General features: G+C 47.0%; 1 protein-coding gene across 1 annotated transcript; it reads right to left on the bottom strand.

Moving 5' to 3' along the window:
* LOC100277732 (uncharacterized) lies at nucleotides 1-3326 on the bottom strand. Its single transcript, NM_001151225.2, has 3 exons — nucleotides 1860-3326; nucleotides 1681-1775; nucleotides 1-470 (listed from the first exon to the last, which is right to left on the bottom strand). Exons 1-3 carry the CDS (start codon nucleotides 3142-3144, stop codon nucleotides 363-365), a joined length of 1488 nt encoding a protein of 495 aa, NP_001144697.2. The 5' UTR covers nucleotides 3145-3326; the 3' UTR covers nucleotides 1-362.
* Between the last annotated feature and the right edge of the window lie 16428 nt (nucleotides 3327-19754).

Genomic DNA, 19754 nt, shown 5'->3' with positions numbered 1-19754 from the left:
TAAGCCAAAAGAACAAAGCTAGTGCATTCCTGCTTCCACTCATATGATAAAGTATATTTCACCAATATAGATGGCAATGCCAGGTGCCTAGGACGCATTGCTTGTCAATACTAAACAGAGCTAAAGAGAGGTAGATAGCATGTTGCAGAAACTTCTTATTCATGTCCAACCATAGCACCATCACTGCCACTGGTTACACACGCTACTAAGTTAGGATAACCTTGTATAATAATACCACTACGTTAGGTCCACATGACAAAACACTGGTGCAGCCTTATCAGCACTTTTGCATGATACTGGCACAAGATCAACCATTAACCAAATATCTTGGGCCCTGCGAGGCTGCACCGTCATGGCATGCTTCATTTGCGGAGCTTCGCCCCTGACCGAACTCCATCGAGATCCATGCTCTCCCTGATGTCGTTCCTTTTATCAGGCTTTCCTACCAAACCAACAAGCTGTTTTCCTCCCTGCAGCGCAATGCCATGTTTTATGCAATGCCAAAGTGCTTTTGAAAAAAGAAATCGCAATGAAGCTTCATAGCAGTAAGCTAGAAAAAAGTTCCATGCATTGGATGGACCGTAAGGCTTTCTTTCTAACAATACTACAAGTAGTTTTGTAGCAAATTCCAAGCAATGCAAATGCATGTTGTGTCAGAAAAACAGATCAAGAATATCCTAAATCATAAATGGCCAAAGATATTTTCAGATTTAGTTGCACCTGTAGTATATTGACCAATTGCCATTGTCTCGACGTGAACCAAATTGCTCCCATTGTCCCAAAAGACCCAAGTTGTCATAAATAGGTATAACAGATTATTCAGACTTCAGAGCACAAAGAAAAGAAGTGCTGAGAGCAGTTCAGGACAAGTGTTGGACAGCAGATCTGATAGTACGACATGGCTTTCCTTATCCTGAGAAATGTTTACTTTGTGATCAAGGAGAAGAATCGGTCTCACCACTTGTGTTTTTGCATGACAGTTCTGGCATGGGATATTACCTCCCCTTGGGCTGGAACGAGCTGCACCAAGGCACTATGAACTGAGCTTCACAGATTGTTGGAGGAAAGCTAGTCGAAGGATTGACCAGACAAGCAAGAAGGGATTTAACAGTGCTGTATTTTATATGCTTGGACCTTGTGGATTCGCAGGAATAAAGTGTCTTTGATGGCACCTACCTCTCTCTCATGGAAAACTAATCAGTATTTCACAGAGGAATCGAGATTATGGCCCCTGGCTGGAGCTAGAAAGTTTCAGGAATTGTATAGACCAGGGGCTAAGACTAACTTGATTAGTCCAGCGTGCGGTATTTGTATCAGGTGAACGTGTTTCTTAGTTTCTTGCATTCAAAAATGTGTTTTTAAGTTTTTATGGCAAGCCCTATTTCTCTAGTGAGATAAGGGGGTTGTGTTGTACAGAACCGTTCTTTTTCTCTTTAATACAATGATACACATCCCTCCTCCGTGTTTGAGAAAAAAAAGGTTCTGTGGGGAAGAATGTCGAGTAAGAGTGACAGTCATTTCTGTCCTAGAGAGAGACTAGAAATCTAGCAGATAGAGCAATTGTCTCCAAAAATCTCAGACTTCACATCAAAGGGCCAATTATCAGTATGAACCTGTCAACTCCAAGTGTAAACCCCTAATGTCCCCTGAACAAACATGAGCAGAAAGACCTCAACTCACTTGTGTGGTGTTGCTAACATGATCTCCTTCACCTGTCCAAGATGCACCCAATGTCATGGCTAGGGATGCTTTGCCCTCACCATCGTCTTCCACACCTGCAGAGAATGTGCATGAGTTGAATCATGTAATTTAGCATTTACCAAAATTGTAGGTAATGATAGTTCATGTATGAGGCTTGCCATTGTTGAGGTCTGGAATTGATCTACAATTCTTTAGCCCTTCCACTTCACGATTGAGGCTTGCAATGCTCCTGTCCATTTCTGTAATATTCTCGAGAAGCTTCAAAGAATTTGAATCGCATGTTTCCTGAATCCTAGTCATCTGGCACTGATAACGCATTTGGCACACCCAAGTGAGATTCTGCCCACCAGTTAAACCAAGATTCTCCAAATACGAGTCAACACCTTCCCCACGTGTTACCATATTCATATACTCCTGAAATTTAGCTAAAGACTTCTTGAGTAACTTATCGTATTGTTGAACACTGCGGCTCAATTGATCCTTGTCTGCTTCCAATGTTCGCATTACAACACTCCTTTCTAAAAGTTCCTGTCGTATAGCATTGACAGTAGCTTCAATTTGTTGATCCTTTTCCATCACCATATTCTTAATGCACTCCACCTCATGTTGAGTGTCCCTGCAAGTCTTTTCCTTATCCAGGTATTTACTCTCCATGTCAGACACATAACCTTGGATCCGTTGCATGAGGGCTTGGAAACGTGAAATAGTTTGGTAACTGCAATTGCCCCCCACCTCCTGCGGTTGAGGGAAAAAACTTATGTTTTGGCTGCCAAAAATTGGCATTTCCTCTAAGTCACCAAAGTTTTGGGTGCCCCAAAAAACCAAAGAGGTTTCTTCTTCGTCCTCCAACTGGCATTGCTGCAATACCTGACCTTTCAACCCCTTCTCAAGCGCCAAGCTCCCATTACCCTCAACGAAACGCTCCGGCCTTTGGCGCACCATCAGATGGAGGAGGTACGGTGCGTATCGCCGTGTCGTGCCAGCTACTACCTCCCTCTTCACCGTTGCCCAAATCAAGCCAGCCCAGTCGACCTCGTACGCCTTGCCTTCCTCTACCAACCTTAACGCGGCAGCGACCTCCATCGACACCGTAAAGCCGCTCTCTCCCCATCCCAGCAGCACGCGATCGCAGACAAACCTTCTCACGGCTCCGATCGCCTCCGCCGTGGAGAACACAGCCGCATCCCATCCCGCGAGGAGGCCGACCGGGCCCAGCGGCAGCCCGAGGGCGACCGCGAGGTCGGCGGGGGAGGCAGAGACAGCGTCACCGCAGATAGAAACCATAATGCGGCCTGAAGCGTCGTCGTAGGCGGCGGATAGCCCAAGCTCGTCGGGCGGGGGCTCAGGGAGGGACAACCGCGCGAACTCCCCTAGCCCCACGACGTCGAGAACCACCGCGTCGCCGGGGTCAAAGCCGCCACGGCCGCGCTTCAGATGCCGCATCGGGTGTTCTGGTGCTAGGGTTGGGTGGGGAGGCCGGGGAAGATTGGGGTTTTGAGCTGCCGGAGTGGGGTTTTTTGCGCAAAGAGGTTAGAGGCGAGTGAGAGAGGCAGTTGATTGATTTGAACAAGAGATTGGGTGGGGGAATGGCCGAGTGGGACGTGGGAAGGAAGGGGCGCCACTCCGGTTCCCGGCTCCTCGCTGAAAATGGGCCCGTATCTTCTAGGTCGCACTAGTCAATGAAATTGTACTTCGGGTTGAGCCGTTGAGCAGCGAGGGGTACTGGTTTGGAGGGTTTTTTTTCGGCTCTTGGCACATCGAAATGAAGCGAAGGTAGGTGTACAGGTTATACGGATGAGAGGAAAATGTATTTATACCATAGATTTATTTATAGTTGATTTAAAATAAAAGATATGAATAGAAAGGCAGGTGTGCTGAACAATAAATTTGATAGCACTGGAGGACGGTCCATGGGTAAGTCTGAAACGTCCGAGATTAGATCGGTTCGAACCGGAGTCCTGATTTGTTGCAAGATATTCCTTATTTCTACGATAAGTCTAGACATTCTCTCCTATAAATATGAAAGGATACGACCGATTGAGAATATATATAATCCAATTGAATTAATCTATCTATATTAATTATCTTCATGTCTTAGCTCTAGTTGTAGTTCATCAATCTTAATCATCATCTCTCTTCGGCTCTATGTCGTATAGTGATGCTTTGGGTGGACTTCTGATCCTGAAGCAACCTTACGATCTCTCCTTCCCGACGGGGTCCCTCCCAGAAGGCGAGATCTAGATTCTATACAAAGCCCTCTACGCCATCGCGGACAGTCCACCGCCTACATGTAGACGGTCCGCGCACCTATAGAGAAGAGCGGAGTTATTTGTGCCACCGTGGATGGTCCGGTAACCTACCTCGGACCGTCTGGTGCCCTATCATGGACAATTCGGTGCCCAACCGTGGATCGACCGGTACCTTGCATAGCCGACACCAAAGTACCACATGACACATGAAGGCCCTAGGGTTCGTTAGTATTTGGCCCAAAAGGACGCCTGCCTAGGAGTTTACGACATACTTTTTGTTGACTCCACTGGGGACGAATGTGTTTAAGATATATTAGAGCGACCACGATGGTCGGTCCCAAAGATCACACCACAGTCTCTCCAGACAATATCCTTAGACCATTTATGGAGAGTTTGTCGACCAACGAGCAGCAGGAATTTGAAGATCTCATAAACCAGGATCGTGAAGAGAAGGAGAGATTTCTATCACACTTCACGGTAGATCAACACTAGAAGATCACCAAGCAAGCAGAGATCAGCCTGGAGTCCCTCCTACCTTCGCCTACAACCACCACTATAAGTAAATGTGATGACATACGATCTCTTAGACAATATGTAGATTTACAAAATGATAAGATGGAACAGTCACTCAAGAGACTTGCACGCGCATTCGAAAAATCCATTGTTCCTAATTTTCCATCTCACGATGTCATAGTTGAGGCAATCTCACCAAACACATCGGCAACAAATGAGCCTTCTCAATCCCAACCATTGTATGGTATATCGATGAACTCGTACCAAGGGCAACCACTGCCCCCACAACCCCTGTGCTATATGACAACACCCTTGACCACGGTCGGATCGCCCGGTAACCCATCGCGGACTGTCTAACATCTCACCGAACCATCTGGTGACCTAGACTGTCCAATGTACAACACTCAGATTGATGCAATATGCACAACACTTAGCCACATTATATACCACAACACCACTATCTTTCTCCACCTTCGGACCACCAAAGTCGAAGCATTCCCACACCTAGGGCCAAGTATCGCCCGACACATAAGGAGTTAGAGGGATTCACACCACCACACACATATTATCCTCATATGAAATACCGACATAACAATGCCCACCCACATGAGCCTAACATCTCGAGATCCGGTCCTATACCACCGACTACCATGGATAAAATTCGGGAATAAATAGCCAAATTATTCCAAGATAAATTCAGGATCAGTATGTCTTGCATGGCATATTCATATCGGAAACCATATGACCACTGATTTGACGCCATCTCGTACCCACAAAGGGACTAGGATATCAGATTTATCCAAATTTTCTGATGAGTGCGATAAAAGAACACATGAGGACATACGACAATTATTAGTGATACCCTACATCATCTTACTAATCACAAGCTATTATATATGGTTGATTCACAAGGTTACAAGCTCTAGTACAGTGAGCTACAGTGCCTCCTTGTTGAGGAAGTGGGTGAGACAAGATATAATAACTCTAACTATTGATGCCATGGCCAGATTAAATTGAACTCCCTTGGCTTGGGTTTGGTGGATCTTGGTGTAATTACTTGTGGAATGTTCAGCCTCCAGTTGAGCTTCAATTGAATGTTGCTCTACCACCCCCTTTTATAGTCTAAAAGAGCGATAGTTTTATATGTGTATACCATATATGGTCTCTACTTGTCGTTGGGTCAATAGCCTTTGTCCTGCCTTAGGCTTGCAACCATGAGACCTACAACAGGCATGCATTGGCGTAATCATTCCTATGGAGTCATGTAGTCATAGTTCTACCCAAAATAAGGATGGGGTCTTAATGAATCCTAGTAATGTTTCTAGTACCCTTTATCATATGTCAGAACCTTTGTACTATTTAATGACAACCATGAGGATTTTCCAGTCTAGTAGTACGCAAGATTACCTAATCATATATGGTTGTAAACACTAAACTATGCTTGTACAATAGCTTTGGGTATACATGCCCCCATGCACATGCGGAGGTGTGCCTGTAATATTGTGCTCATATTTGATTTGAAATTCTATTATAGTTGTTCCTTCCCAAAGCGATGTCCACACCTTCTTTCGGGGTAGGTATGATAACCTACACCACTGAATAGCGGGGTCCTAGCCAACTAATTTGGGGTGATTGGTTGCCAGTATAGTTCCTTGTAGTTTATTATATTTCTCTGTACATCATACACGTGTTTGTGTGGTTACAGGACTTACACATGCACCATGTAGTGGTCTCAAGTGTCCTAGGACCTACGTTGCATGTCTACACGCTGAGTTAGTCCCTTAATATTGCCCACTAAAAATTTAATGTGTTGTACTCGAGAATTATCCATTAAGATATAGTTATGGGACCACTTTTAGGTCTTTTAGATGTAGGGCCCATGACCTGGGTCGTACTATCCCCGGTGGGCTCGCCACATAATTTATCCCTAAGATGGGGCTGGGATGTCAGCCTATCCTTAACTCCTCTACGGGTCCCTAAGAAACCACATGTAGCATGTGTTTGGGGGACGATCCTGCACTAAGCACGCTCCACACTACCCTATGGCATGTGGGATTCTGAGGGCTTATATCGTTAGGTACCTAGGGCATGAGAAACACCTGAGGCCTTACACTGTTAAGTGCACCAAGTCATGATGGGTCATGGGCTTAAATTGTCAGATGCCCAAGGACACGAGGGGCTCCATGGGCTTACACTATTAGGTGCCCTGGACACAGGGGAGGCCAATGACTTTAAAATGTTAGGTGCCTTGGGTGCGGGGAATCCTATAGGCTTATATCGTTAGGTGCCTCAAGGTGTGAGGGAGCCTGAGGCTTATACTATCTGGTGCCCTAGAAAATGAGGGGCATGGGGGCTTATACTATTATGTGCTTCGAAACATGAAGGCCTCTGGGGATTTTACCTTTAGGAGCTTCAAGTGTGAGGGCCTCGAGGGTAGGCCTGAGCATTTGTTTAACCGATTTTTTGTTTTTCAAGTTTAGTTTTTGAATAATGGCAAACAAAATATTGTGTAGAAAATGAAAAACCAACCCCTCGGTTAACCAAAAAGTTCGGTTCGGTTTTCGATTTAACCGAAAAAACAAAACATGACTCATGTGCCCACATTACTGCAGAACAAAAGAGTAATATCTATTTTTATATGACTCATGTCCAACATTACAAAAAATATACCAGCAATAATTACACATAATTCAAGAAAAATAAGTTCAATGCCATATTAAGGCTCAACTTACAAGCAATAAATGCCACAAATGTTCAAAGTAAAGAACACACACTTTATTCAAAACAAATAATAGCTGAAGTTCAGTTAGTTGGGTGTAAACCGAACTAAAAATTGAAAACTAAAATCTAGTTTGGTTTTTGAAGAATGGTAACCAAAGAATACTTTGATTTTTTCAGTTTAGTGTTTTTTGTTCTGGTTCTAGTTTTTTGTTTCCAGGGTTTGGTTTTCATTTTTATGCCTAGCCCTACTCGAGGTTTATGTTGTTAGGTGCCTTAGGGCATGAGTAGGGATGGCAGCGGGACGAGTACGATGTGGGTAGGTCAATTACCCGTCTAGCATGATATTTGTGCCTCTACTTCGTATTCGTACCCGCGAGAGGTTGCGGGTAAAATTCCTCGCTTGTGCCCGTATCCGCCAGATATCCACGGATATCGGGCAACCCGTTACCCAACAACAAACACCATTTGACACAATCACAGATAAATATAAATACCGCAATCCACACGTCCACACGCCAACTCCACACACTGATACACATTGTAACACATAGTGACACGGCCACACAGGTTACCAGTGACTGATGGGGTAACAGGGTTGTGGTCTTGGGGACTTAGGTCAAGTGTGCTGCCTAGGAGTTTACGGAAGGTAGTATGTGTATGGATGGACACCAGTTGCCAAATTAAACGGGTAGCGGGTTTTACCGGTGGGCGAAAGGTTATGCCCAACCAATACCCGTGGGCGAGAACTCTTACATGTATCCTTACCCCGCGGGTGGGATTCTATACGCATATTCGTGCCCATCAGGTACAAAACCCACAGATACCCATGTCCACGAGAAGAATTGCCATCCCTAGGCATGAGGGGCCATGAGGGCTTATGTTTGTACAACATGGTACTCCCTCTATCCTAGTATATATGGCATAACTGCCTTTGGTTCAAATACATGAAATGTATTTAATTCTCTCTATCAACACTAGTACTAGTGCATCAATGTACATATGTATAGAGAGAGCACGCCTTATATTATGGGACATGAATAAAAAGTGGTTATGCCTCATATTATGGGACAAAGGGAGTATGTGGTTCTAAAGACTTACCTTAGAGATTACCCTTTTACAAACCTACTTAGTGTTGGGGCTCTTCTCTGGCCAAGAGCAAGGCTGGTCCCTTGGCCATGGGGCCTGGAGAGTAGTGGTCCCTCTTATGTGAGCCTAGAAGGCAGTCTCCTACATTATGATCCTTGAGCGCATCTTAGTAGAAACTAGAAGTACGCCCTTCCCTAAATGCTGACCACTAGGATATCGACCCATACTTGACGCTAGAAGGTATTGATGCTAGAAGGTATTTATGACAATATTACAAATGATAGACAACACACAAATTACTAAACACTTGCAAAGTAATAAGATTGAGAGAATGATGCCAAAATTTATTCCGTGGTATCGGTGATTTGTCGATCACCCCTAATCGACGTTGAGGTGGAATTCAAGCTCTCACTTGCTTTTCTATCAAAACTCGGCTTGATCTTTGAGCCAAGTGGACAAGAATTCACTCAATACCTCGATTCCACTATCATCGCCTTTGCCGCTCCGATGAGGTAGGCGCGAACCCCTCACAATCAACACCGCAACTCCTCCACAATCTTCATGGAGAGCTCGATGGAGACAACACACGAGCTGTCAAGGAGATGGCAACCTCCAAGAGTAATAAGACAATGACGCTTGCCCGGTGTACACCTAGTGCCTCAAAATATCACAATGGATGCAAACGCACTAGAAGCTCTCAATCACTCACAAGAATGCAATCTCAAGCAACGAGTGTGAGAGTTTGAGTTAGAGGATCACAAATGAGCTCAATGTGTGTTAGGAATGGCCAAGAGAGCCCTCACACATGAGCTCCACTTCTATTTTAGCCCCTAACACAATGTTAGCCGTTATGTGCAACTATCACACATTCTACGCACACGTGGACGGATGTGAGACCCTGTTTGGTTTTGGTAATTGATTGACAACTTATATGGACTAATAAGTGTTTATGTTGAGATACACAGGTGATTAGTCCACAGGTACACTAGTTTGAGTTATTTAAGCCATGGTGGTGATGTGGCTTGCTGATATTGAGATGCTCAACTAGTGTGATAAAGGAGCTCATTGCATATGAAGACATGACATGGTGTCATGTGGCTATATGGAGAAGATCAAGAGATATGGCTTGGCTTCGATGGACCAAGTGGCTAGTGTGAAGGGCAAGTCAAAGTCTCATGTGTGAGGGACCGCGTGGCGGTGAAGCAAGAGCAAGGACTTAGCACCGATGGACATAAGCAACGGTGAAGAGCAAGCTATGTCGAGATTGATAAACCAAAAAGGTCATGTGATAACATGGAGTGGATCATATCATTATAGACTTATCAAGCCATGTGTTGATCTGGGCTATTGATGAAGTGGCTTGATGATGATGGTGGAGGAACTTCATGCTATGGACAAATGGTAAAAGGTATCATGGTTGGATACACTTATGGATGCCCATTGTTTATCATTTAAGGAGATGGAATTGAATGCTCAAGGCAAAGGTATAACAATAGGTTTTTGTTTTACCGGTCAAAAGGTGCTTAGAGATTGATAATTGACTGGGTTAGTAGGCTAGATAGCCGTAATATCAAGAGGGGTCTGTGGGGGACAGATATCCCCCGGGTCCACTAGAAGGTTAGAAGGCCTCGCGAAAGACTTTGGGCCCATTATTTCGCAAGGCCATCCCTTCGTGGGCCAGGGGAGGAACCGCTGGAGGAATGGATTGATGCAAGACTGGATAGACTCGAGCCCAGACGGCTCATTGGGTTTAAGCATTATCCGCAACATTGATCTGATTCTCCCGTGCAGCGGCCTCAGACGTTGGAACTAAATGAGGATAAATTGACATGATTACAGGAAGATAAGTTCAGTCAGTTCACTATTATTTAGGTGCACGTTGTTATCATATCCGCATGTTACGCCCCACGGTAGAGTATATAAGGCCTAGGGGGCATCCCATCAAAAGACGGGTCACTCATTAGCCATCTACTCAATTCTCTAGCATCCTCCATACTAGAGAGTTCCCCTGTAACCCACCACATAAAGATCCATACCAGGAAGTAGGGTGTTACGCCTCTCTAAGCGGCCCGAACCTGTATAAAATTGTCTATCGTCTCTCGTGCGTCCAGCACGAACCATCGAGCTACAGTCGGTAACACCGTCCTACCCAAAAGCACCTCGAGGGGTAACCCCGGGTGCGCGGTCGGGTCCCAAACACCGACAGCTAGCGCGCCAGGTAGGGGGTGTGTCACTGATCCAAGCTAGCTCAATGGCCATCATTTTCCAGCACAAGATCGCTCTCCGACCTGGATCCATGTTCTGCTTCAGAACCATCTCATCCATAGCAGACGAAGAAGGAATTCTACATCGTATAGCTGATCCACCGGAGAAGAAGCTTTCCTCGAAAATCTCCGAAGAAGCCGGAACGAAGCAGGAAATAGCGCAACCTCCAGTGCACCGGGCGAAGGCTACCTCCTGCAAGCCAGGAATAGAGAATTCGGCTACTCGGAGAACCCCGTTGTCCACCTCATCCACGAAAAAATGGACGTGGATTGCAAGGAGAAAAGAAGCAAACGAAATAAAGACCCGTCAAGCTGCTCTTCTGGCACCTTTGCCCTCAAAGGAGAATAGAGAGAAGCTTGTCGTCACAACAACTCCATTCTACCCCGATATCCTCTTCATCGGGGGAAGAGTGGAATCATCCCCCATCTCCGAAGATGAGCCAACCGTTCCTGGGTAAGAACCTCCTCAGCGAGAAGCTCGCCGACGAAGGAACCGACGCCGGAATGCTCGGCGACATCATGAAGCCGGAGAACAAGACCCGACACGGCCTGTATCACGAGATGAGATCTCGGAGGTGGGAGAAACTCCTGATGAACGAGTCTTCAGGGAAAGGAGGAATTCCCGCCGACGTGATCGTCGGTAGGCCCAAGAGCAAGCTGAGCAAGAGGCGAGACAACGCCGAGCGAACTCTCTCTTCGGACGAAACTTGAACCCCGACTTTGCCCGAGCCATGAACACACCGAGCGAGGTCGGTGGAGTGTCGGCCCGAATAGCTGATGGCCTCCCCCGGACTCCAGACGCAGAGGGCTATCGGTGGCTGCTCACTCGGGCAGCTAATCATCTTCTGCCTCTCGCTCATCCTCCGAGCGATCTACAACACGCCATCAATAGTCGGCGGGACGCGCGGTGCTCCATCAATGCTTCGCGTGAACGACGACATGAAAACGAGATCCGGCGCCGATAAGAGTATGATCGATATCATGGCATCCCTGCACGAAGTCAAGCCACTAGGGTTGAGTCGGCAACGGCTTCAACTGGCGGCACAACCCGGGGACGGTCGAGGCAGCACATCGGCAACTCCCCTCCCCAGGATCGACACCACAATTGTCGACAGGAGGACACGTGTGGAGTATATGCGCTGACTCCGCGTCTTAGGGCCATTCAGTGGCCCCCAAACTTCAAAGTCTCCAATGTCGACAAGTACGAGCCTAACCTCGGGATGCTGGTTGGCTGTCTATACCACCGCTGCCCGGGCCGCTGGGGCAACTGAAGATGTGATGACTGCGTACTTGCCCATCGTCCTCGGGCAAGATGCAATGCAATGGCTACACCACCTACCCCGACACTGCATCGACGATTGGAGCAACTTCAGTCGGCGTTTTATCACCAACTTCATATCCTCTCCGACAAGCTAGCGCAGCCATGGGACCTCAAATCCATCAGGCGCCGAGAGGATGGGACTCTTCGGTCGTACCTCAAAAGGTTTCAGACCATGAGAAATCATATTCCCGAGGTTGCTGAAGCAGAAGTGATCGAGGACTTCTACCGAGGATCTAATGACTCGGCCTTCATCCGAGCCATACTACAAAAGGTGTCGAGCACTTCTGAACAGCTGTTTAGGGAGGCGTACCTCTACATCACCGCCGATGAGCGTGCCCAGGACCTCATCGGCGAACGAAGCCCGCTCCATCTGCACCACGGCGCGACGCGAACCAGCAAACCGACAAGCGCTGGGAGAAGAGGCCTCGTGAAGAAGTCCATGTCGTTGGACCACCCGTCTCTCGTGCCCGAGGGCCACCCCGCAGAGGCGAACGAACATTGGACGACATCCTCAACGCCCAGTGCCCGTACCACAAGGATATGCGTCATACCCTCTGGAACTGCAGAGACTTCAAGCACTCCGTTGGGAATGGCCGACCCTTCCAACCTCTACCACCTCCCCCACCATGAGGAGGACCCAGAGAACCTCGACAACCTCAACAGCAGGAAGGGGGAGGAGGCAGAGCGTTCCCGCGCGTCGATGGAGAAGTCAACGTCATCTTCGGCGGACACGGTCACAATTCACAAGAGAACAAAAGGCAGCAAAAGCTCAACGATCGACAGATACTAGTGGCGACCACCAGTGCTCCCGCCCCATATCGATGGTCAGAACACCCGATCACCTTTACTCTGGTGGATCAATGGCTCAACTTCGATCATCCGGGCAAGTACCCACTCCTCGTCGATCCGGTGATCCGAGAGAGCAGGGTAAAGAAGGTGTTGGTGGACGGGGGAAGCAGCATCAACGTTACCTTCCCCCGGACACTCTTAGGCTTGGGAGTCGCACTCAAAGATCTCCACAAGTCAGACACTCCTTTTTTTGGCATTGTGCCGACCGAAGGAGAATACCCGCTTGGGCACATTTACATGTCTGTCACCTTTGGAACTCTGGAAAACTACATAACCAAGTTCTTGAGGTTCGAGGTAGCAAGCTTCGACTGCGGATACAACGCCATCATCGGTAGGCCAGGGTTGGCAAAATTCATTGCCATTCCACACTATTCGTACATGATATTGAAGATGTCGGGACCACAAGGAATCATCACCGTGCGCGCTGACTTCCAAGGCGCTGCGGAATGTTTCCGAGTGGCCATTCAGGCGGCCCTCACCACCAAACCACCGACGACTTCCTCCGCACAGGCGAACTCAAACCCTAAGGAAGACCTCGCAATACTTGTGAATGAAGCTCAAGTCGTGACCTCTATGCGGCCGACTGAGGAGACGAAGAGAATCAACATCGGGTTCGCTGATGAACGCAAGACTGCCATCATCAGCTCCAGCCTGGACGACAAATAGGAAGGCACGCTCGTCCAGTTTCTGCAAGATAATCGAGATGTATTCGCATGGCAGCCTGCGGATATGCTGGGAGTCCCGAGAGAACTGGCCGAGCACAAACTAAAGGTCTATCCCCAGGCAAGGCCGATCCGACAAAAGTTGTGTCGTTTCACGCCTGACAAGAGAGAAGCTATTCGCGCTGAGCTAGCTCGCTTAGTTGTAGTAGGGTTCATTAGAGAAGTACTGCATCCTGAGTGGTTAGCAAATCCTGTTCTTGTACTCAAAAAGAATAAAGTGGATTGGCGCATGTGCGTCGACTATACAGATTTGAACAAACACTATCCGAAGGATCCCTTTGGACTTTCTATAATAGATCAGGTGGTAGATTCGACCGCCGGATGTTCTATGTTGTCCTTTCTGGACTGCTACTCTGGATACCATCAGACCAGTCTGGCAAAAGAGGATGAGGAAAAAACAGTATTCATTACCCCGTTTGGAGCTTTCTGCTATACCTCCATGTCGTTCGGCCTCAAGAATGCTGGAGCGACTTACCAGAGAGCTATTCAAACATGCTTAGCCGATCACTAGGGCAAGCGGGTAGAAGCTTATGTTGATGATGTGGTGATTAAAACAGAAAACTCAGAAAACTTCATTGAGGATTTGCAGCTGGTCTTCAACAGCCTGAGGCGGTACCGGTGGAGGCTCAATCCAGAAAAATGTGTCTTTGGAGTACCAGCAGGAAAGTTGCTCGGATTTATTATCAGCCACCGAGGAATTGAAGCTAACCCAGAAAAAATCGAGGCTATCATGAGAATGGAAGCACCACGATCACAAAAGAAAGTGCAAAGGCTTACTGGATGCATGGCAGCTTTAAGCAGGTTCATATCAAGGCTAGGAGAAAAATGCTTACCATTCTACAAATTGCTCAAGAAGGTGGACAAGTTCCAGTGGACCACAGAAGCACAGGAAGCTCTCGATTCACTAAAGAAGTTATTGACCACACCACCAGTGCTAAAGCCGCCACGCCGAGCCATGCCAGATCAGCCGGCAGAAGATCTGTTGTTATACATCTCCTGCACGACTCACGTGGTGAGCACCGCGTTAGTAGTCGAGCGAGCAGAGGAAGGGCACGCATATCCAGTACAACATCTGGTCTACATCATCAGTGAAGTTCTGGGACCCTCTAAAAAGAAGTATCCTCAAGTTCAAAAACTATTGTACGCAGTACTTCTAACTGCTCGTATGCTCTGTCACTACTTTGACGACCACAAAGTCATAGTAGTCACCGGGTTTCCAATAGGGGATATTCTTCACAACAAAGAAGTCATTGGAAGAATAGCCAAGTGGGCCTGCGAGCTGGGAGCTCACAACATTGAGTTTTGGCCTCACACAACAATAAAGACTCAAGCACTAGTTGACTTCGTATCGGAATGGACCGAGCAACAAGTACCAGACAACCCAGAGGCTACAAAAGTATGGCAAATGTATTTCGATGGCTCGCTGAAGCTGCAGGGAGCAGGCAGAGGAATCCTCTTCATTGCCCCTGGAGGTGAACAACTTAAATATGCGCTGTAGTTATCATTCCCAGCATCAAATAATGCAGCAGAATATGAGGCTCTGATCCATGGATTGAACATTGCTGTATCACTGGGCATTAAGAGGTTGATGATATACCGAGATTCACTGGTGGTCATAAGTCAGACAAATAAAGACTGGGATTGCTCGACTTATTCTATGGGCAAGTACTGTACAGCCATCCGAAAAGTAGAAGACAAATTTGAAGGGCTGGAATTCCATCACGTGGAAAGAGATCGCAACGCAGCAGCAGACGTGCTGTCGAAGCTAGGATCCAGTCGAGCTCAGGTCCCACCCGGAGTTTTCGTCCAAGAAGTGTCATGCCCAAGCATTCCCACAGATCAGGCGGAAGAGTGCAACACTTTGAGCCAGCCAGAGTCAGACTCTGATGACTGGAGAGAGCCTATCATCAGGTATATAAAGAATGATGAAGAACCGGATGATAAGGCTGCAACAGAACACATCGCAAGACAGTCGGCCCACTACACCCTCATAGGGGGCGCACTGTACAGAAGGGTGCAACAGGTGTCCTCATGAAGTGCATTTCCTCGATTACTGGGAGACAACTATTGGAAGAGATTCATGCCGGACAGTGTGGAATACACGCAGCATCCAGAACTCTGGTTGGGAAAGTCTTCAGGTTCGGTTTCTATTGGCCAACATCAAAGAGTGATGCAGCCGAGTTAGTCCAGAGATGTGAAGCTTGCCAATTCTTGTTAAAGCAACAATATTTACCAGCACAGCAGCTGCAGACCATACCTATAACATGGCTATTTGCGTGCTGGGGATTAGACATGATTGGACCCTTCAAGAAAGCTCAGGGAGGTTATACTCATGTGCTGGTCGCCATCGATAAATTCACCAAATGGATAGAGTACAAACCTATTGCTTCTCTAACTTCAGCCAAGGTAGTGGAATTCATACAAGATATAATATTCAGGTTTGGGATACCAAATAGCATCATAACCGACCTGGGATCCAACTTCACTCGCTCTGAATTCTTTGACTTCTGCGAGCAACGAAGCATCCAGATCAAATATGCATCAGTAGCACACCCAAGAGCTAATGGTCAGGTGGAAAGGGCTAATGGAACGATACTGGAAGCACTCAAGAAGAAAGTCTTCAACAAGAATGAAAAGTTCACAGGAAAATGGATCAGAGAGTTGCCTTACGTGGTTTGGAGCCTAAGAACTCAACCCAGTCGAGCTCTGCATGCAAACACCCCCTTCTTCATGGTCTAAGGTTCGAAGGCAGTGCTACTTGCCGACCTCAGGTTTGGAGCACCAAGGCTGGTCTTCAAAAGCATAGCTGAAGCAGAAGCTACCAGGCTAGAAGATATTGACGTGCTGGTGGAAGAGCGATTGAATACAGTAATTCAGTCAGCCAGATACCAACAGACCCTAAGGCGCTATCATGATAAGGCTATACGACATCGATCCTTTGTAGTGGGAGACTTGGTCCTTCGTCGAATTCTAGCGGGAGAAGGACGGCACAAATTGTCACCGCTATGGGAAGGGCCATTCATGGTATCGGAGGTCACTCGGCCAGGATCATATCGGCTTACTCAAATGGATGGCACAAAAGTGGGGAATTCATGGAATATAGAGCATCTCAGGAAGTTTTACCCTTAGCAAGAGCTATAAGAGCAACGTTGTACTCTGTAATTGGAAAATACGTCATCAATAAAAGATTTCATTCTCAAAGGCATTCAAACTATTGGTTATCAATCGACTTCGACTTTATTAGACTTGGAATCAACACACTTACTCGATTTAGGGTGACCACTTGAAAGGGAAATGTGCCCTTGGGCCATTTCTAAGTATTTTGGTGATTGAGTGCCAACACAAGTGTTTTTGTGTTGATCTATGCAATATGGTGGACAAAGTGCAAATCATGTCAAAAGGTATGTTTCTAGACTTAGTACATTATTTTATGGACTAATGTGTTGTGTCTAAGTGCTGGAAACAGGAAAAATCAAATTGGAAATGAGATGGCTTTGTTCAGCCAAGTCTGCTTAGTCTGGGAGCACCGGACTGTCCGGTGGTGCACCGGACAGTGTCCGGTGCGCCAGGCTGGATCGAGCAAACTGGCCGCTCTCGGGAATTAACCGGCGACGTACGGCTATAATTCACCGGACTGTCCGGTGTGCACCGGACTGTCCGGTGAGCCATCGGTCGGCCAGCCCAACGGTCGGCCGCGCGATCTGCGCGGGACAAGTGGCCGAGCCAACGGCTAGAAGGGGGCACCGGACTGTCCGGTGTGCACCGTACATGTCCGGTGCGCCAACGGCTCTCTGGCTGCCAACGGTCGGCTGCGCCATTTAAGGAAGGAAATCGGGCACCGGACAGTGTCCGGTGTGCACCGGACTGTCCGGTGTGCACCGGACTGTCCGGTGCGCCACGCGACAGAAGGCAAGAATTGCCTTCCCAGATTGCTCTCAACGGCTCCTAGCTGCCTTAGGGCTATAAAATGGACCCCTAGGCGCATGGAGGAGTACACCAAGCATCCTTTGAGCATTCTTGATCACTCACACTCCACTCTTGCGCACTTGTTCGACATTCTAGTGATTTGAGCCATGTTCTAGTGTGCTAGTCTTTTTGAGCTCAAGTCTTGGTCTTGTGTGTGCGTAGTAGCTGTGATCTTTGTGTCTTGTGTGAGTTGCTCATCCCTCCCTTACTCCGTGATTCTTTGTGAACATCAAAAGTGTAAGGGCGAGAGGCTCCAAGTTGTGGATATTCCTCGCGAACGGGATAAGAAAAGAAAAGCAAAACACCGTGGTATTCAAGTTGATCATTGGATCACTTGAGAGGAGTTGAGTGCAACTCTCGTCCGTTGGGACGCCACAACGTGGAGTAGGCAAGTTTTGTACTTGGCCGAACCACGGGATAAACCACTGTGTCATCTCTGTGTTGATCTCTTTGTAGTTGTCGTATTGTGCAAGTTCTTCTCTCTAGCCACTTGGTGATTATTGTGCTAACACTTAACCAAGTTTTGTGGCTTAAGTTTTAAGTTTTATAGGATCACCTATTCACCCCCCCTCTAGGTGCTCTCAATTGGTATCCGAGTCGTTCTCTTCAAGAAAGGGACTAACCGCCCGAAGAGATGGATCCTAAAGGGAAGGGAATCGTGATCAACGACAAGGAGGAGTCCTTCGTCAATGAGCCGAAGGATGACAAGCCTACCGACTCGGGCTCGGGCCACAGACGCAAAGATGGGAAGAAGAAGAAGACAAGACGCATCAAGGAGATCGTCTACTACGACGACAGTGATGAGTCCACTTCTTCCCAAAAGGACAACGACGACAACGACTGCGAGAGAAGGAAACCGGTTAATTCAAACTTTTCTTTTGACTACTCTCGTATTCCGCAAAGTACAAATGCTCATTTATTATCCATTCCACTTGGTAAACCTCCTCACTTTGATGGAGAGGACTACGGATTTTGGAGTCACAAAATGCGTAGTCATTTGTTCTCTCTCCATCCAAGCATATGGGAGATAGTTGAGAATGGAATGCATTTTGATAGTAGTGATAGTCCCATGTTTATCAATGAGCAAATTCATAAAAATGCACAAGCTACTACTGTTCTTCTAGCTTCTTTGTGCAGGGATGAATACCACAAAGTGAGCGGCTTGGATAACGCCAAGCAAATCTGGGACACCCTCAAGATCTCTCATGAGGGGAATGATGTCACAATGCTCACCAAGATGGAGTTGGTGGAAGGCAAACTCGGGAGATTCGCTATGATAAGGGGAGAAGAGCCAACTCAAACGTACAACCGGCTAAAGACCCTTGTCAACAAGATAAGAAGCTATGGAAGCACACGATGGACGGACCACGACGTCGTCCGCCTAATGCTAAGGTCTTTTACTGTCCTTGATCCTCATCTTGTAAACAATATTCGTGAGAATCCTAGGTACACCAAGATGACGCCCGAGGAGATACTTGGAAAGTTCGTGAGCGGGCGAATGATGATCAAGGAAGCAAGATTCGTGGACGACGCATTGAATGGTCCAATCAATGAGCCTCAACCTCTTGCTCTCAAGGCAACAAGAAGCAAGGAGACGCTACCGAGCAAGGTGGCACAAATTGAGGCGGCCGATCTTAATGATGAAGAGATGGCTCTCATCATCAAGAGATTCAAGACGGCGCTAAAAGGTCGCAAGGGGCAGCCAAGCAAGACCAAGACAAAGGGGAAACGCTCATGCTTCAAATGTGGTAAGCTTGGTCATTTCATTGCTAACTGTCCCGACAATGATAGTGATCAGGATCAAGGGAACAAGAGGGAGAAGAAGAAGAACTATAAGAAGGCAAAGGGTGAGGCGCATCTAGGCAAGGAGTGGGATTCGGATTGCTCCTCTTCCGACTCCGACAATGAAGGACTCGCTGCCACTGCCTTCAACAAGTCATCCCTCTTCCCCAACGAGCGTCACACATGCCTTATGGCAAGGGAGAAGAAGGTATGTACTCGAAACTCTACTTATGCTTCTTCAAGTGAGGACGAATCTAGTGATGAGGATGAAATAGATTATTCATGTTTATTTAAGGGTCTAGATAGAACCAAGGTAGATAAAATTAATGAATTGATTGATGCCTTGAATGATAAGAATAGGCTTTTAGAAAAACAAGATGACTTGTTGTATGAAGAACATGACAAATTTGTAGAAGCACAAAAATCTCATGCCTTAGAAGTTAAGAGAAATGAAATGCTTTCTTGTGAATTATCTTCTTGCTATGAGACAATTTCTAGCTTAAGGAGCATTAATGATGATTTGAATGCTAAGTTAGAAATAGCTAGTAAATCAACAACTTGTGTAGAAAATGTTGTTTGC

The sequence above is a fragment of the Zea mays genome, chromosome 3, assembly GCF_902167145.1.
Source record: "Zea mays cultivar B73 chromosome 3, Zm-B73-REFERENCE-NAM-5.0, whole genome shotgun sequence".
NCBI classification, from domain to species: domain Eukaryota; kingdom Viridiplantae; phylum Streptophyta; class Magnoliopsida; order Poales; family Poaceae; genus Zea; species Zea mays.
This window is presented reverse-complemented; position numbering and strand designations above follow the sequence as displayed.